The 26,658-nt window shown below is 40.8% G+C and overlaps 1 protein-coding gene across 6 annotated transcripts in view; it reads right to left on the bottom strand.

The window, feature by feature from the left end:
* trps1 (trichorhinophalangeal syndrome I) overlaps nucleotides 1–26,658 on the bottom strand; it is a 141,600-nt gene that overhangs the window by 102,213 nt on the left and 12,729 nt on the right. For all 6 annotated transcript variants that reach the window (XM_017696626.2, XM_037535496.1, XM_037535497.1 and 3 more), the window contains one exon: nucleotides 1,002–1,858. In XM_017696626.2, coding sequence (XP_017552115.2) covers nucleotides 1,002–1,858 — 857 coding nt within the window. The remainder of the gene's footprint in view (nucleotides 1–1,001; nucleotides 1,859–26,658) is intronic.

Genomic DNA, 26,658 nt, shown 5'->3' on the forward strand with positions numbered 1-26,658 from the left:
CTATTTGTGACTTTCTCACGAGTAAAAGAAAAAGGGGTTCACAAATTGACTAAAGCAGCGTATATATTTTCCTGTTCACATGTAATGTGGTCAGACTGGTAAGGATCACGTCATTTCCTTTCACGGTGGGGAGCTTCTCTTTTACCACAGTTTGGCCCATCATACCAAAGTAGTTATGCATATACGACATAGGCTAAAAGTGACACAAAAACTGATAATTATATTTTTTAAGAGATAAAAATATAGTTGTTGCTATGACACAAACTACGCAATGGCAACTTTTACAGGAAAAGGGAAAAAAACTTAGCTTTAATGCACATTAATGTAGAAAGATCTTATATGTTTGATTGTTGTAACATGATTTCCTTTTACTGCTGCTCATGGTATTTTCAGGTGATGTAAAGAGTAGCTGCCACTTTTTGAATAGTTTAAGAAATAAAATGAAAATAAAAAAAAAAACTGAGCTAAAACATTCTGAGATAACAGCAATGATATGTTTATTAACACATTATAAAAGGGTTTGACTAAATGTCTGCTGCAGTAAAGAGAGTCCTTCTTTATTTTTTCCCCTGAAGACTGTCCTAAGGAGTTTTACTGCAGCCTTAATCCTATGAACAGGATTCTGATATTAAGATGCTACTGAAGACTTGATTAACTGCATCTGAAGTGAGAAGTGAGAAGTTTAAAAATATTAAGAAGTGAGAACTTTAAACATATTAAAAAACTGGTCAGTATAAGGGACGGACATGAGGAAAGAATGTACATCAGTGAAAGCCAATGTAATTTAATGACTAAACATCTTCGGGTTAAACTAGATCATGTTTGAAGTGCTGGTTGTTAGCAAACTGGCCACTTTCTTCTATCAATGTAAATGTGTTTCAATGCAGTGGGTCAGGCATCAAAATTACTGTCCATGCTAACTGACAGCAATGCTGCAGATTTTAGAATATAAAGTTTTGGCCTGTGGGAGATGAGTATATGCGCCATTTAGTAGTGATTACCTGAACGTCGTAGGTGCCGTTGAGCAGTGATGCTCTAGGCGAGCCTGCCTCGACTCCGGCTCCACCCCCAGCATTGAGGGCAGCAGCTCTGGAGCCATCTTTGGCCTGGGTCTGGGTCTGGCCCATGAACTGCACCATGTTGTGCAGAGCCAAGATCTTGCTGTCCAGCTCGGCGTCCTGCCGCGTCCGGTTGTGCAGGCCCAGGTGGTACTTGCGGAAGTGTTTGATCAGGTCAGTGGGGTCGTTGCCATAGTAGCCGTAGCCACAGATGTTGCACTTGAAGTCCTGTAGCTTAGGGGAGGAGGCTGGAGGGGCTCCAGTTTCAGCTCCCAGCGGGCTGGACGCTTCCTCAGGCGCATCACTGGGCCTCCGTGGGTGGAGCGGGACCGGGGGAAGTTTGGAGTGGTCCACTCCGTCTCCATGGAGGACGTCAGAACCCAGCAGCACCACAGGGCTATGGGTGGGGTCCCTTTCATCCCCATTGCTGGTGGTGCAGCCCTGAACAATGATGCAGCCAGGCCGCTGGCCCTCCACCCCAGCCTTGGTGACCTCACCCTCACCAGCTGGACTCCGCGCTTGGTCCCCCGCCTCTCCTGGGTCAGACTGTTGAGGGGAAGTGGCCGGGTTCAGCGCCACAGCGTCTGCTGGTCCAGCGTAATGAAAGCCAGGTTTATCTGCGTTGATTGGGCCAGGGGAACCTGGCTCCCCCTGCTCCTCTGCCATTGGTCTGTCTGGCTCCGAGGCCTCGCTGCCCACCTCACCACTCTCCGAACCCGTGGCCTCCGCTGCCACCACCTCACCCTCCTCTTGCTCACCACCAAAGCTTCTCAAAGGGGGATTCTTTTTCCTCACCATATCTGAAAGGTAGCAACAGGGAGAGCAAAAATACTTCGTTAAGTTCAAAAAAGAAACACTTGCTAGGGATAGGATTAAAATGTTCTACCATAATATCAGTGACTTAAATCATTATAGCTTTTAGAATGTCATGACACCTTTAAAAACACACTGAAAATGTTTAAAACGTAGTAATACACACTGACATCATATCACCACAGATATTATAAGAATATCTCTAGTATAATAACTTTCTATTGATTAACTAATCATAATTCTTTATAGCACAAAAAACAACTGTGATTTTAAATAAATGTGTAAATTCTTAGCAGCATTACAAGCCATTTTTATTCAGGTTATACAACTGTATCACCATCATTTTCTTAATCGTTGCATTCACCAAACTCAGGAGAAAGGCATTAGTGGCAAAGTTTCAGGGAAAGTGGATCAGCACATCAATAATACAGCAGCAGTAAAAACATTAGATTGCAATGTTATGAGCACTGTTGATATCTTTCGCCAAGTTAAATATTTAAAAACAAATATCATTTTTATGCAAGATTAAGTGCATGGTTAAAAGTGTATTGACTGAATAACAGACTGATAAACACATTTAGATGCTTTGGCAACACTGTAACTTAATACTGTCATGTCAATAAAGCTTCTTTGAGAGTTGAGCACTCAGTTAGTGACGTTTTAGGGCTTAAAGCAAAAACAGTCAACGTGTGGCTTCATCTGCTCATATATTCAACCAGTTTTCAGAGTCAATGGCGCCTGTTTTCCTCGCACAATAGACTCTATAAAAGCTTCTCGATTGTTCTTCGATTCCGAAAACCATTCTCAAAAGAAGCAATTTGCTTACAACAGGCCTTTCTGTCGGTCTTTCCAGCTCAATCCATAAACAGCTCCACCGTCCTAATATCAGTGACTATGGCAGGCGCCGGGCTTTGTTGATGATATTTTAATGAATAAAATGTGTTCATTCATGTCACGGATGGATGTGGCTTATGGACACGTATTTCACCCAGTGTACCGAATCAAAGTCAAGACAGGGGAAAAAACTGGAATTTATAACCTGACTCATGAAAAGGAATTACCATCAGCTTTCAATGAGGTCATCTATGCATGTTTGTTCCGAGCAGACAATGAAGATTAACTTCCACTCCATAAAATCTCACATTAAGTAGGCTTCACCATGGCATAAAGTACACTGAAACGATATGTGTTGGACATTTAGTATGGACACAACCGAACAGGATTTTGCAGTTAGCTGTTGTTAGATCGTGTGCATGTGTTTTGCCCAATCTTGGGCAGTTACCATTTCTCATCATTAACAAAATTGGGGCCAGTCTCATTTCTACTGCAGGCGATCGAGAGCAATTTCCTAATTTAGGCTGTAAAGCAAATGGGTATTAAAAAAAGCAATTTATGTTTGCTAGGGAGACAACGCCTTAACCAGGGCTGAGTTAATAAAAGCCTTAGGAAAATCTAATCTGAACCAACAGCTTACAAATCTCACCACACCCCTTCCATCACTATGACATCACCCGCTCTTTTACAGTTGTGAGGAGATACAGAAGAAAAAAAAACAACACACACACACACACACACACACACACACACACACACACACACACTCAAAGAGTATTTCACTAGTATTGCCAGGCTTACATATATCACTATAGTACAAACCTTTATAATTCACTTTTTCATGACCATTTTCCAAGATCTCTTTACCCTTTATAACTTCATAGGTTGTTTTGTCAATAAGCCTGACTAATGTATGTAAATGACCTCTATCCTCCTTTTGAGCAGCCCAACCTGAAACCCTCCTTATAACTTCAGTGTAATCTAAAGATCTCAACCATTATAGGCTGAATAGATGGACATAAGTAAATGCACTCATTTTCACGAGATCATATAAACAGTTTTTCGTCTACTTTCCTTGTTAAACAGATTGTTAAAATCAGGGAGGACGTTCCCTTTTGAAACTCTGTTTAAATGCTACATCAAACTCTTTAAAGGACTGAAGACAATATGGTTTTCCACGAAACGAGGCCTGTAAACTTTAAAAAGGCTCCTCACTGTTGCTTACTTACCAAAATAATTCTTTAAAGACACTACTGAAAGGTTTTTGCTAGGACATCGCTCCAAAGAAGAGTGCAATCTGGCTAAGTTTCTGGCTAAGTTTCTGCTAGGACATCGCTCCAAAGAAGAGTGCAATCTGGCTAAGTTTCCTATGCCACATAAAAAAGGTATACAATATTTTTTATTAAAAGTGACTTATGGGAGATATCTAACTCAAAGTTGAAGGTTTATTTTCTCTTCATGTAAGCTCGCATTCCTAAACTGTCATAAAGCTCTAAAACTGCACATCATTAGTGGCATCACACAAAGCATCACCACAGACTATCATATTAAAGCACTATCTGCAGGGCAAGATAAACCCACATTAGTGCCATGATGACTGATCTAAAATGGCTGGCAATGATGAGAATGCTGTGCATAAACACAGCGTTCATTCCAGCTCCCCCTGGAAAAAAACGAACGGCTAGTCAGGATTTTTATTTCAATAAATTCTGGATCAGCATAACCCCATCAAAAATTTGTATACCTACTTTAATCACATTTCAGACAGAGTAATCTTTTCAAGCACTGTTCATTACCTGAAGCAGAAGCCCTGTCTCTTTCTCATTACTTCACTCTCTCCCTCTTTTCATTTCAGAAGGAGGTATAGCGATGTACAAGCCTGCCTAAGCAGGGCGCTTCACCAGAGAAGGTGATTTAGCATGAAATGTAAAAAAAAAGAGAGAAAAAAAGTTTTTAATCCTTGATATGCCACACAATTACATTAAAACTTCGCTGGGAAGAAATAAGACATTACCATTCCAATCCCCCATCAAAAGACAGAATAATCTACTTTTATAGCCCCTAGGCATTCACTGCGTTCCTGTACCAGTCAATTCAAATCGCCAGTTCACTTTCCGGTCCCCCCTCCACCCGTACATTATACTGCTCCTCATCTGTTATTGTGCCTACTCAAGAACTTACTTAATAAAGTATAATATGGCTTTTGAAGAGCACGGGACAATCAATTTTCTTAATTAAAAAAGAGTGGGGGGGGTGAATTGACAGCAGCCTCCGCCTGCATACGTTAGTAGCAGAGACAAGCTCAGGTCTGTCCCTGAAGTGCTATTCTACAACTGCACTAATGCAGCTCAGTGACATGAGTAACAACTCAATCACAGGGCAGCCTGGCACAGCTTCTTCCACCACGACTCACAAAAGAGACCCCAAACAAAACACCTGCATGCATTTAGGGTGGAAGGGAAGCGCATAGGCCTGTGCTGGTAACATAGTCCTATTATCCAAGTAACTATAAGGAATAAATGCAGTTAATGGTTAAATCCCACATGGGGTGTGGGGGGTATTTATGTATTTTTAATTACATACTACTACTACTACTACTACTACTACTACTACTAATAATAATAATAATAATAATAAAAATAACAAAAACAACAACACTTTTTCAGGCAAGAATTTAGAAACTATGCTTGCGCTGCACGGAAGCAAATAGTGATTCTATGTCAGCTGCAGCTTCAACTTAGAAGAAAATGAAATAGAAGAATCTAAATCTCAGTTCAGTAAGAGCTGTGGTTGTAGTACACACACTGTAATTAATCTGGAAATGGAACTGCAAACATACACAAACTTTACCATTCAAGGCTGCTTTCCTTAGCCTGATGCCTTCTTTCCTAAAGTCATTTCACCTGACGACACTTAGAACAGCTTGTTTCACCTGATGTGCGAGAGCTAAAACAAGATGTTATGCCTGTGTTTTTCCCAAGACCTCGTTTCATTGGTGGTGAAAACTGACACTGTGGTGTGAGGACAACAAAATGTACAGTGTACCAGAGAGGCAGCTTTTTGTACTGGCATCATACCTGACTGCAGCACTGAGCATGTTTAACCAGTGCAGCTCAACAGCAATGTTTACAGCAAAATCTCACACCTCATCACAAATATCAGGTGCAGGGAATATGCACTTCTGATATTAACGCAGAACATCAATTTACCCAACAGATTTAAAAGATTAATTATGTTCATGTGAGGAAATACTGGTGTCTTGCTCAGGTTTGCATTAAATGAAACAATAAATGAATGACAGGTTTTGAAACCAGCATGAAAATTGGTTTTTAACATTGACTATTTCTATAAATCAAATTATATCAACTATTATGCAATTGACTGATGAAACATTTATGCCTTCTGTTGTCCCCAGTGCATGTGTGTGACAAGCAGTTTCATGTAAAGAAACAACAGCTTGACTTTTATCTATATTGTCAATGATTAATTGATGTTGCTAACTAACTCTTGCAGCCCCAGAGTTTGTCCAGCAGTGTCCTGGAGGCTCTCAGTTTAGCACATCTTGATGATTTCTCCATGTAAATGCAACCCTTTTAGAAACGATACCCTGTTTCCACCTTCAACGTGCTGGTACCCTAATCATTCTGTACATTTCCACCAAAAAAAAAAAGAATCTCGATTCTCAGCTGGCAAAATCTGAGCTCTTTCAGCCTCATAAACCAACTGGTCTGGAACCACAAAACCAGTGCCACAAGGAATTGCAGGGCGGGGTAATATCACCACTAAAGTTGTTTTACAAGAGCTGATCTGCCGTTTTTCAAAGATGAAGCACAATGAACATAAGCTGGAGCCAAGTAGGCAAGGTGTATGTAGAAACATAACAGGAGATGTTAAAAATCTTGAGGAACAGAGTAAATCACAAAAAGTGAGAAAATATTGTTGTCGTAATAAATTGGTGCTGGGTTCTGCACAAATAAAAATGGCATGAATCTGGACATGATGGGTTCTAAACAATGCCCATGTTCAGTTCCACCTGAAGATGGAAAAATAAAATGATTCACCTGTTGGATTTGAGCAGAGAATATCATCAAACTGCGCTTGACTTCAGCCCTCCAGGACTAGAGCTCGTCACCCTTGGTTTAGGACGAGGGAAAATAAAATGCCACGTGGATCAGCATCATATTCAGAGCAGTCACTTAACAAGATAAGAAGGTTGGTGTGCCAACCGTCGCAGAGGTACTTTAAGATTTAAAGCTAGCACGTGACACCGTGGCACACTTTATTAGGAGGAAAATCCGCCCGCTGACAGGCTTTTCATCATCACTGCAGTGACAGGGTGAAAAGAGTGGCATTCGGTGGATTACTTTTGCGTACAAAAGGCGTGCACACCCATCAAACTTGACGATGAGGTGACTCGAAGCTCACACAAAGTCAAAAACTCAGCAGTCAAGATGAACAAGCCTGAAAATATTCTCCAGTGTGATCAACCCTTTTGTGCTCTGTCAGAAGAACAAAAGAAGGCAGGTTTACATTTTTTTTTGATGTAACATATGGCCTCCTTTCAAAAGCAATGTTTTCTTTCTCTTTTATTATAATACAGGCTGAGACTAATGTGACTTGACTTTTTTTATTTGAAAGGCACTAAAAAAACAAAGACGTTGAACACAGATTAACTCAAGGTGACTGAAAATTAACATTACGAGTGGATAAAAGTGTATGTAGACCCATATAATGTAAACAACCACTGAAAGGTAAATTCCACAGATTTTCACACGTTTGACATAATTCAATGGCTGAGATATAAACAAAGTCATTTAGAGTGGCTTTATGTGAAATGTTACATTCTAGAGAAACGTCTTTACAGTGGTGGTAAAAGGAACCAGAGGGCACAATGTCTACAACACTGATACAGCCATTTTATTCACTTTCCAAAGCAACCAGTGAACCTAATGGGTTTCTACAACAGATGGTGATTAAGTAAGTAGTGGCAAATCTTTTAAAGAATCTCTTTGTAGACTATGACAATTTTTAAGATTGTAAAAATACTTTGTTTTTTCTTTTTTAAGGCCAAAACCTTATCTCTACACTATCATAAGACATTGTCTCAGACATCAGGCAGCATATTTATAACAATTTCACATAATAACTTTCTGTGAGGGAGCTTTTGAAGACATTAACCTCTTCAGATGTCTGGTGCCTCTCACCATAACTATAATTATTTCTGACTTGGCAAGTTCAAACCACTCTGAATGACTTTGTTTCCATCTTAACTACTTAATTATGCAGAAATGACTAAAAAAATCAGTTAATTTCCCCTTTAATGCATCACAATTGTCAAAGGCTTTGTCATACTTGGTACCAGACCGTCCTTATTTAAACTGCAACATATAAGACAAAACAAATGCTTAGCTGGATGATGCATGCACAGATTCTGGCCAAAAGCACTTGTTGACAAGATCTAACTTCGCACTAAAAGCTCACAGTGACCAGAAGAACAGGTACAAGTGCCATGGCCTGAAAGCCATCTTGTGATAGCAATAAATCATGTTAAAATGGTCCAGGCATGCTAAAGTCCCCTGTTCTTTCTCCCCAAGCTTGCAGGCCTGAGCTGAGGCACCGACAGGCTCATTTGCAAAGAGGCAGCTCAATTCCAAATATGTCATCTTAAATGTCAAACTCATTTAGGAGCTCCTGTTTCACTGCCTCTCTTCCCACACGACAACAAATGGAGGGGATCTCCTTAGTGGGCCAGGCCCAGTCCGCTGAGCTCTTTTCTCTGTTCTGGGTTTAATTCGTGTCAGGAAGGGTCCCGTGCCTCGTTGCCAGTCTATGGCTCCGGCCGTGTCCTAGACAAAGGCCAGGTGTTCCAAATTAGCCTGCAGGCCTCCCAGGTCATTAGGAGCACTCAGGGCTGTGAGTAAATCAAGACTTTACTGCACAATCTTCCATCCCTCAGCCATTTGAGAGTGGATTGAGAGTTATAGCCTGACAGTAAACATATGATGCTAGTGATGAAGAGATTCACATGCAGAGAAATGACTTTAATTCCAAACACACAAATGAGCTTGAACACTCATGTATTTAATACACTTGGTAGCACTGAAACATGCTTTTGTAATCATGAGACAGGCAACTGTACTGCCCGTATGAGAAAAACTAACACGGCTCTAAAGTAGCTTGTACTGAATGGTACCAAATATGCAGCTAACAGCTAATCCTCTGCATATAACTTATGCTTAAACACAATACCTATACAAAGTAACCAGAACGAAACTGAAAGCAATTGAGCTTGGTTAAAAGTTTATAAATATGGTTTAGATGAACATTATTATTAATTATCATTCAATAATGTGTTCTTATTCTCCAAATACATGAATAACACTAGTTATACAAGTTAACACTGTACATACATCAAAATTAAACATGGTGGTAAACACTAAGTGACTAACAATATCTAACAGAGCCTTGTTGTGTTTTCTAGTACAGACGTTCTGCCTCAGGGGGACCAAACAAGAGCAAAGGTCCCATCTCCAGCCGGAGGACCCCATGGAGCGACCCAGGACTCAGCTCTCAGGCCAAGAGAGGCTTTATTAAAACTACATTACCACAAGCAGTCCCTTATCCTCCCCATAATTCTGGCCTGTTCTTTAGGTCCACTGAGGGAGAGGAGGTGCGGGATGTCCGTAACAACCTCGCGCACACACACACACTCACACACACACACACACACACACACACACACACACACACACACACACACATAACGCTGTCCTGATCAGTCAGGCAGAGAATTGAGTTTCCAGACTCTTTAGACGATGGGACTCCTTTTGCATCTTTTATTTACTGGCCTCCTAAATTGAAGCGATAAAGAAATAAAACATGATTGCCTTCTGTCGCAGCAGGCAGACAGCAGAGCATACAGTGCCACATCACCAAATGAATCACTCTTAGTATCATGGCGGCAGCACTGAAATGTAAAAGAACTGAAACACCAATTTGGCGAACCATATCCTTATTTCCGCCTGGCTCTTAAACTGCCTGTGCTTTCATGTCATGTCAGCATGCGACACTACAAGCACACTATCTGACCCACGCTCCAGGCAAGACATACTCCTAAGCTACCGATAATGAAAACAAGACTTTCTGACCTATTGATTGATGCCAATCTGGAGAAGTCACTTCATAGGTTACATGTAGCAAAGTAGCAAAACCCCTAAAACACTGACAATTACAGTTTGGACCTGTTCACACTTGGCATTAAAATGTGCTCTGGGTGATCCAATCATAAGTGGGCAGTACAGGAGTGAGTGGGGTATGAAACGTCTTGGAGACACGGCGTGATCTGATCACTCAAATCACCTTCGAAGGTGCCGCTTCCTCGACAGTGCCTTAATCAGCTGCATCGCCACAGCAGAGACGAAAGCAGCTGTGTAGCTTAGGTTTTTTGCCTCTTTTACCAATTTTTTACAAGTCATGTTAGCAGTTCATGTGGTCTAAGCGTTTGTACCATTTACACCAGAGGAACTTTCATTCACAAGAATACAGACTTGCCGTATTTTTGTCTGACAACAAACCCAGCGAGAGACTGACGAAGTAAATGTTACGTCCTCCAGTTACAAGAACTAATCAATGGAAATGCTCACAAGATCATGGAGATGCCAGGTGTGAAAAGCTACAGGCCTTGCTGTTTACTTAAGATCAGATCACTTGAAATGTAAGTTAATACCAAGTGTGAACAGCCTTTCTGATTTAAGACAAACTACTATAAGAAATATTTCAGGAAAAATTTAGATCAATGCTGTTTTCTCCTGACCTCAAATGTAGCTGATCAGCTAACACATGTTTAGTGTCTGAAGATCACTTCTTTAGTTTTGTACTGGAGCTACAAAGCTAATGTAGCTAATGGAAGGTTATTATAACATTTAGTACCGTACAAACTGCATTATGTAAAATATGGCTTGTTTTTACTGTAATATGTAACGTTCACTTTAACTTTCGTAATTCCAAGTGTCATTCATTGTCCAAAACCACATAAGGAGGAGGACTTAAATGGAAATTCCATCAATATATCAATATTTCTGTATACCTGGATCATCGAGATGTCAACAAATCCACTGAGAGTGGTTTAATGTGACTATCAGAAAACAGTCACTTTTGGAGTAACTTGCTAACTTCACAATGGCAGTGAAAGGAGCCAGAGGACGCAATGTCTACAATTACATACAGCATACTATAGCATACAACTACAGCATACATACTATACAGCTATTTTATTTACTATCCAATGCTACAAGTAAACCTACACATTAGAGCTTTCATGTAATCATTTTCTGTTAAGCTTTTTAAGGTTTTAAACACTTGACATTTGGCTTTCTTTACATCTTAATGATCTAATCATACAAAATTTTTTAAAAATGAGTGCAATTCCCCTTTAACAACTCATAGTATTTTGATGCAAGTGTGTGATGATTTAGGCATGAAGTTTACATGATGCCTCCACTACAGAATGGTTCTTTAGAGATGCTACCATACCACCCTTTTCAGTTTCCAATATTAATACAGAAATTTTCAATAATAGCTGAAACTACTAAGCTCTAAAATGATCTATTTTTATTGAAACAACTATTTCTGTGCTATTTCAGACTAGAATTGTTGATATAATTTGATTCATTCTTTCTTCTCCTGTAATATTTTATCCAGCATTTTCTCTTGATATCCACCCAATCTGATACCTGGTATCAGATCAACACCATCTCTAGGATCCATTATTTGTTAGCTCCATTAGATTCATTGCTCCAGGCAAAGCTAAAGAAGGAAACCAAAAACCAAGCATGTCTTCGTTGATAAATTACTTGTAGGGGAAGGAGAAAAAAGTATAAAATCATTTTTTTTGCCAAACCACTTAAGACTAAAATTCTGATACTTCTGATGCATTTTAAGCGCAACAGCACCCTTCCCCTGCTTAAAACAATGGTACATTGAGCAGCACACATGGCAAGTGGCCCCCTCTCTAGTCGGCCTAGCATACCATGTGTGTGCGGTCACGTCTAAGAGCATGCTGCCATAAAAGTGTTTCCCTCACCAGTCCCACAATTCCACCTTGTAGTGTCTCCCTCACTGTTCCTCCTGTCCCATATGATGTCACTGCCGTGGAGTCTGCGGTGGAACAGCGCTCGCAGCGCCCCAGCCTGTCTCCCTCTGGTGTTTAATCTCATTTGGACCATTAAGAATAAATCACATTAGTGTCTGAGCAGTAACGCGACGAGCATGTGTAGGGTCTATGGAAAACACACAGGCGAGATGCAAGATAGACGGGCTGCAATTAATTATCATTAAGCCAAATGTCAAGAAGAGGAATCGGGCTATGACTTAGCTTCCCCTCCGCACACCTCTCTCGCTTTTCTGAGAGAAACACACACTCATACACACTCACCGTGTAGCCATGTGTCACGCTAATTTGACCCTGGGCTAAACTCTGCCTATGCTGATGAAAAAAGGACTCTAGATCAGGATAACCATGCCTTACCTGCACGTCGATGAAATGTATGTGCTCTCTATGTCTTACCACATTACAAATGACTGTTTAGTCTCAAAAGGAGAAAAAGACCTCACATGACTCTCACTTGCACACTCTATTAAACATCCTGATAAAGTGAGTTGGTTAGTTTTCAAAGGCTAACAACACAGAAATGTTGATTACTTTGGGTTTTAAAGTTGCTCATGTAGATTTAACAACTTTTCACAATAACAAAGAGAAACTTCAAATTCTCCAAATTCTTTAGTGGAGATTCTTCCACTGTGAAACGCTCAAATGTGCCCTGCCATCTTATCTTATAGGAAACACACCTGCATTCTTTCAAGGCAACTTTCAGCCAGTCAATAAAAAGGGAGGAAGTGTTACAGAAGATGCTACAGGTGCTCACAAACTGTTCAGAAGTACTCTGATGATGTCCTGTCAGTAGGGTTTGCTCCCGTCTGTCAGTTCTTTTTAGGAATCGGGAAAAAAGTGGTCTGATAGAAGACAATTCAGATTCATTGTTTCAATTATCTGCACATATTTAAATATTTTTTATTTAAAATTTGTATTATTACATTTTAAAGTGATTTTCAACGTTCTGCAATAAGGTACACGGAATATACCTTCATCTGCTTTTTTCCCAGTTTCTGAAGAGTTTACCCTTACAGAAAAAAACATGTGAATACATTTTATTTACATGTGAAAATAATAAGGATCACGTGTAGAGAAAAATGCATGATCATGCAAACAAAGTATGATCACATGTAAAGAATGTATGATCACAAAATGTATGTCATCTTATGTAAAAGGTGTATGATCATCTAAAACGATCACATGAGATAAAAAATGTGATTACAAGCCAAATCTGAAATCTCACCTTATACGTTCAGTTAGGACTGAATTTAGGAAGCAGCCATTACAGAAAAGCAGTTGCTAATTTTGTATATTTTATAAAGTCCAGATAAGAAGCGAGTATTACAGAAGCATCCTAACTAGACAGAATTTCCTAAAACCCGTCCTAACTAACCCTAAAACTGCCCTAAGTTTTGTCTTAAGCATCTGTTTCAATTTCCAACAAAATCACTACCATTACCTAGTATGCAATGTTACACTTAGCCATATTGCTTTACTATAGCCCTTGCTTTACCTGTATGTCTTAAAGTCAATGAAAAATTGCCAAATTAAATACTGCAGCAATAGCAGTGAATAATGAAGCAAAGTTATTTATTATATATTTATTATTTATATATTTATTAGGGGAAACAGCACTGTGGCGAAATCCGACTACTTAGCTTTGGTAAATTTAAGCAGTAGGACTGGCACAGTGACAGTATTCTTCATGTTTTTGATCAACATGACAACATTGTTTTGTTTTTATTTATTTTTTTATATATCAGTAGCTGTTTAGTTAACCATTACACTTTTCTTACATTATCTTGCTTACATGATTACGTCTCCACTGTGTGTGTCATAAGTTGCTTGGTAATAGACAGATAATTGATAGATAATTGATCAACCTCAAATGAGTGGATAAGGATTTCCTAACTTGAGATGAAATGCTGTAAAACAAGACATAATTCCTAAATTAGGACAGGATTTGCTTCTGTAATACAAATTTGTGAAAATTCTTATCTTCAGCTTGTCAGATCTTTATTCAAATTAGGACTAAAGCCAGTAGGTTTGATACAGCCCCAGGACAGTTTTGAGAAATCATCAGTGGAAATGGAACTTCCAGATGACATTCATCCCTACCTACGAGTATGCACTGACCACAGCATCATTATGAACTGCTGGCCTGGGCTTGCACACTGGACTCCACCTGTACATAAAATTATACACAGTTACAACATTTAATATAAGCCTACTTGATGCATGTGATACTTAACTGTGAACATAATTAACTATAGTTAATGAATGAATCTCAAAATCCATATTGATATTTTACTCATTTTATTGTTCTGTGGTCTCTGGTTGCTTTATTCTTGACCACTGTATACTTCTTGTTTTTTTTTTTTGGAAGTACTTCTACTTGCTCGTGCCGCTGCTGAATCACTTCTATCCTGCCTTTCCAAAAAAGAAGCATGCAACAAAGACACCCTCACAGTGTCTCCTCTGATTATCCTATATGTTCAGTACTGTGGCAGCTCCAAAGTGAGCCAATCCTGCGCTGGTGCACCGGAAATCAAATAAGGAGCATAGAGAGCTATAGGCAGGCACTCAGCAAAGCCTCAGTCTCTAATGTAAACAAGTGCTGAGGAGATATCTTCTCACTTCAGAGCCTCTTTGGAGACCAAAATAACTCCCAGGACTTTTACTTGACAGGCCTGCGAGGAGACAGCTTTCTTCATACATACGATTTCAGAGAGAGAGACAGAGACAAAGAGGGAGAGACAGAGAGATACAGAGAGAGAAAGAGAAAGAAAGAGCATAAGATAGATAGGCAGACACAGAGAGATGTGAAGGCAGAAGTAGAGAGGAGAAAGACAATAGAGTGTAAGGGATGTGGGGAGAGAGAGACACAGAGAGAAAGAGAGAGGGAGAGAGAGAAAGAGACACACACTTAGACAGACAGTGAGCGTAGAACTGCATGCTAATCTCCTCCTATCCTCACACTAAGAGAGGGAGAGAGAGAGAGTGAAAGAATAAATCCAACACTGCCGCTGCAACACTGAGGTCTTTGAAGGAGGCCCAGATTGCCAAAATCTGTCTCCGCACAGACATCCCGACACACACCACTCTGCATTACACCCGGTGTTCCACACACTCGGAAATCTCTGAGCGCAAGAGAGGAGAAAAAGAAAAAGGGAAAAGAAAAAAGAATTACTCCAAAAAAGAGTTCTTCTGAACGTGTAATAAATCTGGAGTAAAAGCTTAGCTTTATCAGACTGAGTTACAAGCAGAAGCGGAAACTACACGCACAATCCTCCCAGCCCAAACAGAGACTTCAAAACCAGGCGCTAACGCATGTCAGGGGTGATGTATGAAATTTAGGGAATTGCACTGGCGAGCCAGGGGTGATACTTACTTCACATAGTTCTGAGCGAGGCATGAAATGGAAGTGTACAGCGAGACGGACTGAGGGTCAAGCAAAAAACTTTCAGAAATGTGCACTTCCAGCACGAGGCAATATCTGCTCGCTCTGACACTCTCGCTACCTGCCCACACGCTCCGTCCCGCTTTAGTGTTCTTAAACCACCACACAGCCTTTGAAGCTGACAGAGAGCTGCAGGCCTGTGGGGCATGATCAGGATTTCAGTCCTGCATGTTTGTGTTGAAGAGGTCCACAAAAACACACACAAACACACACAGATACAGTCATTGTCAGTGAAAGATTTGTCACTCTAATCTGTGCATAATTTGAGAAAAGAGGGAGAAAATGAGTGTGAGTTGTTTGTTGGAGAGAAAGAGAAAGAGATTAAGAAAAGAGAGAGAGAGAGAGAGAGAGAGAGAGAGGAAGAGACAGTGAAATAGGGAAAAGAGAGAACAATAATGACAAGAATGGAATGACAAGATGAGAGTGTGTGAGAGAGGGATGACAAGAGAGAGAGAGCAAAAGAAATGAAGGAAAAAATAAGAGTGAGAGAAACAGAAAGGGAAAGAGAAGAAAAGAAAAAAGAGAGAGACAGAGAGTATTTGCTGGGGAGACAAAGAGAGGGAGTTTGAAAGAGGGAGAGTGCGAGAGAGGTGGAGAGTTTGAGAGAGAGGGAGAGTGTGTGAGAGAAAGAGAGACAGAGTTTGAGAGAGAGGTAGAGAGAGAGCGAGAGAGAGAAAGAGGGAGAGTTTGAGAGAGGGAGAGAGACAGAGTTTGAGAGAGAGGGAGAGTGTGTGAGAGAAAGAGAGACAGAGTTTGAGAGAGAGGTAGAGAGAGAGGTAGAGAGAGAAAGAGGGAGAGTTTGAGAGAGGGAGAGAGACAGAGTTTGAGAGAGAGGGAGAGTGTGTGAGAGAAAGAGAGGGAGAGTTTGAGAGAGAGAGAGTGTGTGAGAGAGAGAAAGACGGGGTGAGTTTGCGAGAGGTAGAGAGAGAGTTTGAGAGAGAGGGAGAGTGTGTGAGTTTGAGAGAGGGAAAGAGAGAGAGTTTGAGAGAGAGGGAGAGTGTGTGAGTTTGAGAGAGGGAAAGAGAGAGAGTTTGAGAGAGAAGGAGAGTGTGTGAGAGAAAGAGAGGGAGTGTTTGAGAGCAGTAGAGAGAGAGAGAGAGAGAGAGAGAGAGAGAGAGAGAGAGAGTTTGAGAGAGAGGGAAAGTGTGAGAGAAAGAGAGGGAGAGTTTGAGAGAGGTAGAGAGAGAGAGTTTGAGAGGGAGAGTGTGTGAGAGAAAGAGAGGGAGAGTTTGAGAGAGGTAGAGAGAGAGAGAGAGCAAGAGAGACAGAGTTTGAGAGAGAGGGAGAGTGTGTGAGAGAAAGAGAGTGAAAGTTTGAGAGAGGTAGAGAGAGAGAGAGAGAGTTTGAGAGGGATAGTGTGTGAGAGAAAGAGAGGGAGAGTTTGAGAGAGGTAGAGAGAGAGAGAGAGAGAGAGAGAGAGAGAGAGAGAGAGAGAGAGAGAGAGGGAGAGTTTGGGAGAGAGGGAGAGTGTGTGAGTTTGGGAGAGAGGGAGAGTGTTTGAGAGAGAAAGAGAGGGTGAGTTTGAGAGAGGGAGAGAGAGAGATTTTGAGAGAGAGGGAGAGTGTGTGAGAGACAGAAAGAGAGGGTGAGTTTGAGAGAGCGAGAGAGGAAGAGTTTGAGAGAGAGAGAGAGAGAGAGAGAGAGAGAGAGAGAGAGAGATTTTGAGAGAGTGGGACTGTGTGAGAGACAGAAAGAGAGGGTGAGTTTGAGAGAGGGAGAGTGTGAGTTTGGGAGAGAGGGAGAGTGTGTGAGTTTGGGAGAGAGGGAGAGTGTGTGAGAGCGAAATAGAGGGTGAGTTTGAGAGAGGGAGAGAGAGAGAGATTTTGAGAGAGAGGGACAGTGTGTGAGAGACAGAAAGAGAGGGTGAGTTTGAGAGAGGGAGAGAGAGAGAGAGATTTTGAGAGAGAGGGATAGTGTGTGAGAGACAGAAAGAGAGGGTGAGTTTGAGAGAGGGAGAGAGGGAGAGTTTGAAAGAGATGGAGAGTGTGTGAGAGACAGAAAGAGAGGATGAGTTTGAGAGAGGGAGAGAGAGAGAGAGAGAGAGAGAGATTTTGAGAGAGAGGGACAGTGTGTGAGAGACAGAAAGAGAGGGTGAGTTTGAGAGAGGGAGAGAGAGAGAGAGATTTTGAGAGAGAGGGATAGTGTGTGAGAGACAGAAAGAGAGGGTGAGTTTGAGAGAGGGAGAGAGGGAGAGTTTGAAAGAGATGGAGAGTGTGTGAGAGACAGAAAGAGAGGATGAGTTTGAGAGAGGGAGAGAGAGAGAGAGAGAGAGAGAGAGAGAGAGAGAGAGAGAGTCTGAGAGAGATGGAGAGTGTGTGAGAGACAGAAAGGGAGGATGAGTTTGAGAGAGGGAGAGAGAGAGAGAGAGAGATAGAGAGGGAGAGAGCGAGAGAGAGAGAGAGAGTCTGAGAGAGAGGGAGAGTGTGTGAGAGAAAGAAAGAGAGAGAGTTGAGAGTTTGAGAGAGGGAGAGAGAGAGAGAGAGAGAGAGAGAGAGAGAGAGAGAGAGAGTCTGAGAGAGATGGAGAGTGTGTGAGAGACAGAAAGAGAGGATGAGTTTGAGAGAGGGAGAGAGAGAGAGAGAGAGATAGAGAGGGAGAGAGCGAGAGAGAGAGAGAGAGTCTGAGAGAGAGGGAGAGTGTGTGAGAGAAAGAAAGAGAGAGAGTTGAGAGTTTGAGAGAGGGAGAGAAAAAAGAGAGATGGAGTTTGAGAGAGGGAAAGAGTGAAAGCTGATGGACTGAGGGAGGAGGAGGAGGGGATGACATGTCAAAAATAAAGAGCTTTTCCCATAATTCTTCATACTATTGTTTTTTTCCTTCCTTGCACGAGTGTGAAAAGATGCCACGCTCAATAAGAAGTGTCCGTGACTAACTGCCTCTCTGTGACTTTTTTTATGTAGCATGTCATCAAGCACAATGCAAAAAACACAGCTCTCTCTCTCCCTCTCCCTCTTCACTCCTCACACAAGCAAGACAAGTCATGTTTATTCATGAGCACACATTCAGATCAAAGAGTGGCTGCTAAGAACTGTGCCTTCAGCAGCGTGGCCTGGGCAAGAGCTCCTCACTGCTCCAAAACCCTCAGATTCACCATTACACTCTCACTCAGCTCTGCACACAGTCACGCACAGCACCACGCACAAGTCTGCACTCACCTTCTCACCGGGCTTTCTTTATTTCTACTCTTTATCCCATTTAGAATAACCCAAGTAATCAAATAACTATTACAAAATAAATGTTCTAAGAATATTTTATTTGGATTTTAATTTTAATTTGTAAATCCGTACATTAAATGTTACATTACTCAAAGTCCCTTTTGCCTTGAGCAGCTTTGCTCACTCCTGGCATACGCTCAAGCAGCTACACGAGGAGCCACCTGGGACACTTTTCTAACAGGCTTCACATATGCCGAGCACTTGTTTTCTGCTGAAAACTACTTGTTGGGGGAGTTTCAAAGAAGACTTTTTAAATTTAAAGGGTCCATAGTCTATACTGTCCTTGTATTTAGGTCTATTTATGACGTTTGTGTGGGTTTGTGCACCATAAAGAGTCACAATGCATCTTCTAACCTCATTTCATTCCTTAGAATTAAACAGCTTGTTTTTGTTACTTCACCTCGCGCTTCTTTCGGATTGGTTGCCTTCATTCAAAAAAGTTGAATCACTTCTTATAACATCAAGGGGAAATTCAATTTTGCTAGTTTTTATGACATCACAAAAATACTAAAACAAGCTTAATTTGGCTTAATTTCCATATGTGGTCCATATGGACTGGATTTTCACAATATTTTGAACGAAGAAAAATGATGACTGTAATCATGTTGCACAACATGCTAATAACACTAGCAGGTGGGAGGAGTGTTGGACTGAGGTGTTGACTGGGGATAACTCTTAGCAAAGTTTGCCATTTGTAATGCAGTTGCATTACGTTCTCCATGATGCACCACCACATCTCAACAAGGAATATCCTCACAGTTTTGCATTGCATACAATATCATGATGTAGATACACCCCTAATGTAGGGCGTGAACATTTTAGAAACACTGTCATATAGAGGCATCAATTCTTTTTATTTGTAATTTAACAGCATAATAAATATACAGTGTCATTACACTGGAAATAGGTAAATAAACAGAATTTATATTACAACTATTTTTATTTTATGCTGGTGAAAAAAATGACATTTTTAAGTGTAAGCCTTAATGAGAAAATGTCTTCAAGTCAATCAGACGTGCCCAAACTTTTCACTGGTGGTGTGAGTGTGTATCTCCTCCTCAGACGCACAAGTGTAAGAGATTACAGGAGGCCACACGGCTCAGAACAGAAACGAATTTAGTAACACATTTAACAAGTCCAGCGTGAGAAAGTAAAAACCACAACACTGCACACAACACGAATGCAGATAAGGGGGGTTTATCAGTGTGATTTGCGCAAAGCTTCTTCTTTTAGTGAGTGACTGAATTCAGGAGCATGACTGAAAAGCTTTGTAAAGCTCTGCATGGAAATCACTTCACATTCAGGGGAGAAACTTTTCCTCAGCAGTTTGCACACACCAGCAACAATGCGGCCCTTTCATTCAGCACGTGACGTCAGCTTGTGCTATACTGGAGTCACCCTCGTCCTCGCGCTGCTTCACAACTACCTGCCTAATTCACGCACTTCAAAGCCAGCACAGCAGTGAGCGGTAATTAAAAGGCATAAAAACTAAAAGAAGGGCCTTTCTGGACGCTCCTTTTCTCTAACACCCCACGCCCCTGCCCTCGCACCCCGCCCCCTGCACCCCTCCCCCCTCCTCCTGTCTCAGTGACCTGGCCTCCATGCACTCAATCAGCGCACGCTGGAACCGGAGACAACACACAACAACTGCTTCCCTTCCACTTCCTCTGATCAGAGCACCAGAGCTGCCAGCCAGGCCAGAGATCACGCGCTGGGAGAGAGAGAGAGACAGAGAGAGGGAGAGAGAGAGAGACAGAGGCAAAGATAGGGAGAGAGAGCAAAATAGGGATACAGAGAAAGTAAGACAGAGACAGATAAGCAAAAATATACAGAGGGAGGGGGAGATAGAGGGATATAGAGAGAGGGAGACAGTGAGAGAAAGAGAGATGCACAGAGAGGAGGAGAAAGAGAGAGATGAGAGAGCAAGGAAGGCAAGCAGAGATAAAGAGATAGAGAGACAAGTAGAGAGAAAGACAGATGAGCAGAGAGAAAAAAGAAGAGGGAGAATATAACAAAAGAAGGAAGAGATAAGCAGAGAGATAGAGTAAACGATGAAGATAAGAGAAAGATAAGAGTGTGAGTAAAAGACAGTAAAATAGTTTTGATTTAGTCTTGATACATATATACACATACACACACACACACACATCTATATATAATTGTATGTGTGTGTGTGTGTATGTATATATATATATATATATATATATATATATATATATATATATATGTATGCATATATGATTGCTTTGACATTAAAAAATACTAATGTAAATTTGTCATGTCATTAATGAAAACTGAGAGACAGAGAAAGAAGAGAGAGAGAGAGAGAGAGAGAGAGAGAGAGAGAGAGAGAGAGAGAGAGCTGAGCCCGACAGGGGGCCCATAGACTGTGTGTGTGTGTGAGCCTGTCAGATTAAACATCAAATAATTGGTGAGCTGGATTCTTTCATTACATAAAAATAATCAAGAAACACACTTTCAAAAATGTCCCTTAAAATCTGGCTCCACTAGTTGCATCTCTGTCTACAACTATTAAATAGACTTCACCCTTGGTGGGGGGTTGAAAGTGGGTCCTTCTCACCTCTCACCCACTCACTTTACACCAGTTCCTCTATTCAGAAAGGTTCCTTTGCAGCAGCGGAGTACTCCTGCCCCGTGCATTTTACTGTTTTCCTGCACTAACACACCCACTTCAACACAGGAAGTGCTTGTTAATTAGCTGATCAGATGTGTTGGAGCAGGGAGAACAACAACACATGCAGGCGGACAGGGCTGCGCTAAATATTCATTACATATTCTGGAAAAGCAGAGAGTTTACTGGACTGCATTTGTAACACAAGTAACATTTCAACATTTTCAAAATGTAGGAACCCGTTTTAAAAATGTGTGTGTCGGGGTGTATAGTGTACTGTCCTTTAGTAGTAGGTTAAACAGTAGAAGGTATGTTCAGACCACCTAAAAAACACCAAAAACTTACTAAATGATCATTTATATACTGTATTTATCTATTTACAGTAACGGCTTAATGTGCTATCTGCCTTAAGATCTGATCACCTCTTTTCAAATGCAAGGCATTCTTGATGTTATTTATTTTATTATAACTTAATACTTTGTGCTAAGCAGCTTTCTTAGTCTCAACAGAATCATCTACAGCTATGTTCATCATTCTGGACACACCTAACATTCTTTTTTCAAGTTACAACTAGCTAGTTGAAACATGTGATCCAAACTTTTAACAGTAGTATAGATACGTTATCTCAGACGTTATCACAATATTGGCTTCTGTATTAACATAAACATACAGTCTGAGGAGTTTCATATAAAATATTCTGTCTAAAAGACATTTTTATTTCTTGAATAAAGGTGGGTTTAATAGAAATTCTGCACCTTATATGTGTAAAGTCCACTCCCAACTTCATACATCATGAAAAAGAAAACTCCCGAAAGGGGTGTTTTATGTAATAAAATGCTTCATATACAAATATATAGATGCTGCAGAAAGCTGTGGTATGTAAATGAGCCCTGTAACAAATCAGAGTTGCCTTTTTGTGTGCTGTGAGCATCTTGACCAAATCTCCATTCCAGATGAGTTTCTGTGGGTGTTTTGATCAAATCAAAAGATTCATGTTTTCCAACAAATGTAAATACTTTTGGTCAAAACAATGCAGCCCAGTCTTTAAACTGTCTCATGCCAAACATTCACCAATGTGTTTCTAATATGCGGCCTGTCAAATTGCTATCACCATCTAATCACTATGTTGTATTTAGTCCATATCATGCAGCTCTACACTGGGGCCAGGTTGGAACCAATGCTTCACATTTGTGAAACACTCAAAAAAACAAAGCAGCACTCCACACCTAAAAATAAGACCATTTAGCAACAGGAAAGAGCCTGATGCGATGGCAGTGTTGCCCAATGTGCTGCCATGTGCTGCTGATGGGAAATCACTTCTGCTGGGGCACCTCTGTTCTCCAGCTTTACCTCTGATCTAGCACTGTTGAGGACACAGCATCATATGGACATTTTTGCTAGCTACTCTGCGAAGGTTCTGAACTCTTCTGAAGGACTTTCAGACACTTATTCCAGCCCTGCAGGCAGGACAACAGATTTCATTTCCTTCTTTCGACCTGGTGACTGAAATAGTTACGAGAGTTTTTCTCCACAACTGCCACCTCCCTCCTTCTCCCGGCGAGAAGGAAACGGCTAATTGCGAGCAAACGTGCCGTCACTATGGCACACCTCCAGAGATATGAAGGTGCCGAGACTTTGAGGCCTTGAGTTGTTAGTTGGGGGACGGGTGACTAAAATCTGGGCATTTGAAATGACAATATGGCATTTGCAAAAAAAAAAGAAAGAAAACAAAAGGAAAGAAAAGAAAAAGGCAAAAACTTGAAATCACGTTGATTCCCCTGCTGTGGTGCAACAATTTTCCTACGATTCATAGTGAACCGTTGCTGCTACAGTGTGAAACCGACGACAAACCGCAGCCTCAGATGCATTTCCCCTCTGAGTAAAAATCACACAACGTTGCGACATGGCTATAGCTTCTCTAAAGAAGGCACAGTCACCTCGTTCTCAGGCTCAGGCCAGTTAATGCAGCTTTTTAACTCAACACAACAAAGGAAAGACAACAATAGGCAGAACCTGTGTGCTACTTTGTTGGAACAAAAAAACAAGTAAGCAGGTTTCCAACATCTGGAAACAATAATGGCTTGTGTATTTGCGCTTAAAGAAGTTGTTGAGGTGCACCATTAAAGCAGTCACTCTCAAATAAAGGCTGTCTTTCAAGATTTGGGTATTTTCCAGACCACTTAGAAATTCCTGATCTGAGTAAAACTAACAAGAAAATTACATAAATAAATAAGGCTACTTTACATCACATCTACTTTACATAGATCAAACATGTAAGAGACAGAATTACCGTTTGTAAAAGAGTTCAACAAGAATTCACCCTTGTTCAGAGAAAATTCTTGACAGGACAAATTCAAAGCTAGGCCACTCCCCAGCACACACACACACACACACACGCACAGAATACTATTCTTCCCTTCACCTTACTCCCGACAGCTAACCACGCAGAACAAGGACAAAAACACAGAGGCATTACATGCCTGATTGTCTGAATGAATATTTCATGGCGAGATGCAGCACAATGTGTAGAGATGGGGGTGGAAAGAGTAAAAAAGAGAAAACCTTGCCCAACCACAGCAGGAAAAAGTAATCTGTTTTTAAAGCAACGTTCTTCACCATTTAACCTGAAGGAGCAGAATTGGAAGGGAGTGAAGGGGACAGTGTGTGTGCACTGATAAGCCCTGATGTCAGTGTGAGGGTAATATGCTGCCTCTGTGCTCTCAACCTTCCTCTGATGTGATTAGATCTTACACACAGAAACGTGCTAGTCAAGGAAATTAGGCCTGCCACCACCCAACCATCACCTTAGGCAAAGATTTGCATAGTATCATGCAAGTGCAGAGTGCAGCTCCACACACCATTAAGTTTTGTGACCTTGTCTGTGATTTCTGCTACTTTTAGAGATTTAGGAAAGAAACTTTGCAAGGAAATGTTTTAATCTGCAAAATGATCTTGACAAGCCATATCAAGATGAAAGGCTGGATAGATAGATAGATAGATAGATAGATAGATAGATAGATAGATAGATAGATAGACGGACGGACGGACGGACGGACGGACGGACGGACGGACGGACGGACGGACGGACGGACGGACAGACACAAAAGTGAATTGGAGGGTAGAAAAGAAAGAAAGAAAAAAGAAAGAAAAATTCAGTTCCATACCTTTACACTGTTAAAAGTAAAGGTGTGGGATGTACATTTATTATGGTCTCTAACTAAAGGTACTGAGATGTACTCTTGAGGGTACAACCCCACTGACAAGAGGGGTACTGCCCCAGTTAGAGTTTCATACCTTTATTTCTGAGAACGTAGGCACACAACAAGTAGGGGTGCTGAATAGGAGATTTCAGGGTTGTCTGGCTACAACTCCGCAACTACTAAACATAATTAAGAGAAAAGTAAAAGAACCCCTAAAAATAACCTTACTGCAGACAGATTTAGGTGTCCAGAGTAAGAGTGTATGCAGACTTGCAGCCTAATATTGTTTTTAAACATTTTTTTTTTCATTCAAATAAATTAAATTAGTTGCTCTTTTCAAAAATTGAAAATCCTCATGTTACTATTGTCTGTCACACATTCGGTTGCTGTGCCACACAAAACCTGATTGGCTGCCACTCACCTCAGTTGCAAAAAGTTAATTCAGAATGAAAGTGCAGGGTGAACAGGGTGTACAGCGGTTTGAGGCGTCAGTAGTCTGCGTATATTGTTGTCACTCACCATATTACAGCACGCAGTCACACATTTTGCTTCAAGTAAATTATACCAAGCACTTAAAATATAGCAATGTGTATTATGTCACTGAATTCATGTATACAGCTAACAATTTTAGGACCCCTAACTTAAAGCTTCCCCTGTCCCTGGATACTATATATGTACACATAGGCAGATTATTTTTCATGCACTATTCTGGTCCAGCCTAAAAGACATGCAATACTTCTTGTCTGATTTGCCAGACACAATTCAAATGCCTAAGCAAACCCTCAGCAAATATCAGCTTGCAGATTTTGACACAGATAGGATGAGATAAAGACTGGAGAGAAGACACTTGCCTGGTTATCGGATACGGGTGTGATAAACATCCAGTCCACCCAGCCCGTATCTCTTCTCTGGTGTGTAAGGTCCTGCTTTTCCCTCTGCTCCCGCGTAACACTGCACTCCCTTACACCCCAAAATCCTCTTTATCAAAGCTTTATCGAAGTAAAGGTGCCATTCTTCAAGATTTGAAGCGTAGCATTTAGAGAAGCTGTACGGCTTTTTCGAAGCATAAAGGACTTCCCACTGGTTTTACAAGATTCCTGTATTTGCTTTGTACAAAGATTCTCCTTTCATATGCCATATAGCCCTAGGACTGATTAGTCATCTCAGCATGTTTGATAAAACAACCACACCCTGACCTATACTATCTGTAATAGCTACAACAGCAAAACGGGCCTGACTGTCTTGCTTATCATGGGAACAACCTGAGTCATTAGCACATCCCAAGTAAAATCAAAGACTCAACCTCTTTTTCAACATCCTTCTCGTATGTGCTTCAGTAGCTTTCTTGCTCCGTAATCTTTTTCATCTTTCTTAATTGTCCAATGTGTGAGATCAATATACTCGACAAACTGTTCCTGAAAATAGGAAATCACAGAAAAAAATCCCTTCCTCACAATCACAGGCAAATAAATTACACTTTCACCAATGACACATTACTTCTACTTGATCTTCAGTAATTCAACATGACGAGTGATAAGTGAGAAGGCCAAATATGGGGTCAGTATGTCTAGGCTACTGAACTAAGGGAGATCAGAATCAGGGCCGATCAGACACACGTCCTGAGTTTACAGCCAACAAAATCACTCACAGTAGCTTTTAGATTGACAGATATCAGTGGAGCTGCCTGCATCTAAGAGGTTTCTGTTCTCCCTCAATTTCACATTTAAGTGTTTTCGTGGAACTTTATTGGCTCATTTCCTACAAATTTCTGCATTTTATCAATTTCCCTGAAGTTCTCTTCTGACATATTTGTGCCAGTTTTATGTACCAAAAAAAGCTAAAATTCACTTTTACAATTTTCCAAACTCCCTTAGAATTAAACAAGCTGTTGTATTGCCATGCTTTTAAATCTGAAATAAGTAAATCAACGCCGTTCCAATTAGCTGCCCTTTATTGTGTCTAATTCAAAAAGCAGTCCAGCCAAAAACACTTCTCATAAATTCAACGTGAATGCAAATGTGTTGGTTCTCTTGATGTCATAAAAAGAATGAATTTAAAACAGCTTAGTTTCCATACATGGACTGAAGAGAGAATACTGCATTTTGAAACTTTAATGTTTACATACTATATCAAACTCTTATTTTAAAAAAGTAATAAATGTTTTCCACTGATATATAACCTTTAAAACATCTAAAAAATCTAAGCCTGCTAAATCGTGACATTATTTACATTATTTACATTATTTAGTGTAGTTTATGGCTGTTAATTGCATTTGTCTAATTTGCTCACACTTTTATC

The sequence above is a fragment of the Pygocentrus nattereri genome, chromosome 27, assembly GCF_015220715.1.
Source record: "Pygocentrus nattereri isolate fPygNat1 chromosome 27, fPygNat1.pri, whole genome shotgun sequence".
In the NCBI taxonomy this organism is placed as follows: Eukaryota; Metazoa; Chordata; class Actinopteri; order Characiformes; family Serrasalmidae; genus Pygocentrus; species Pygocentrus nattereri.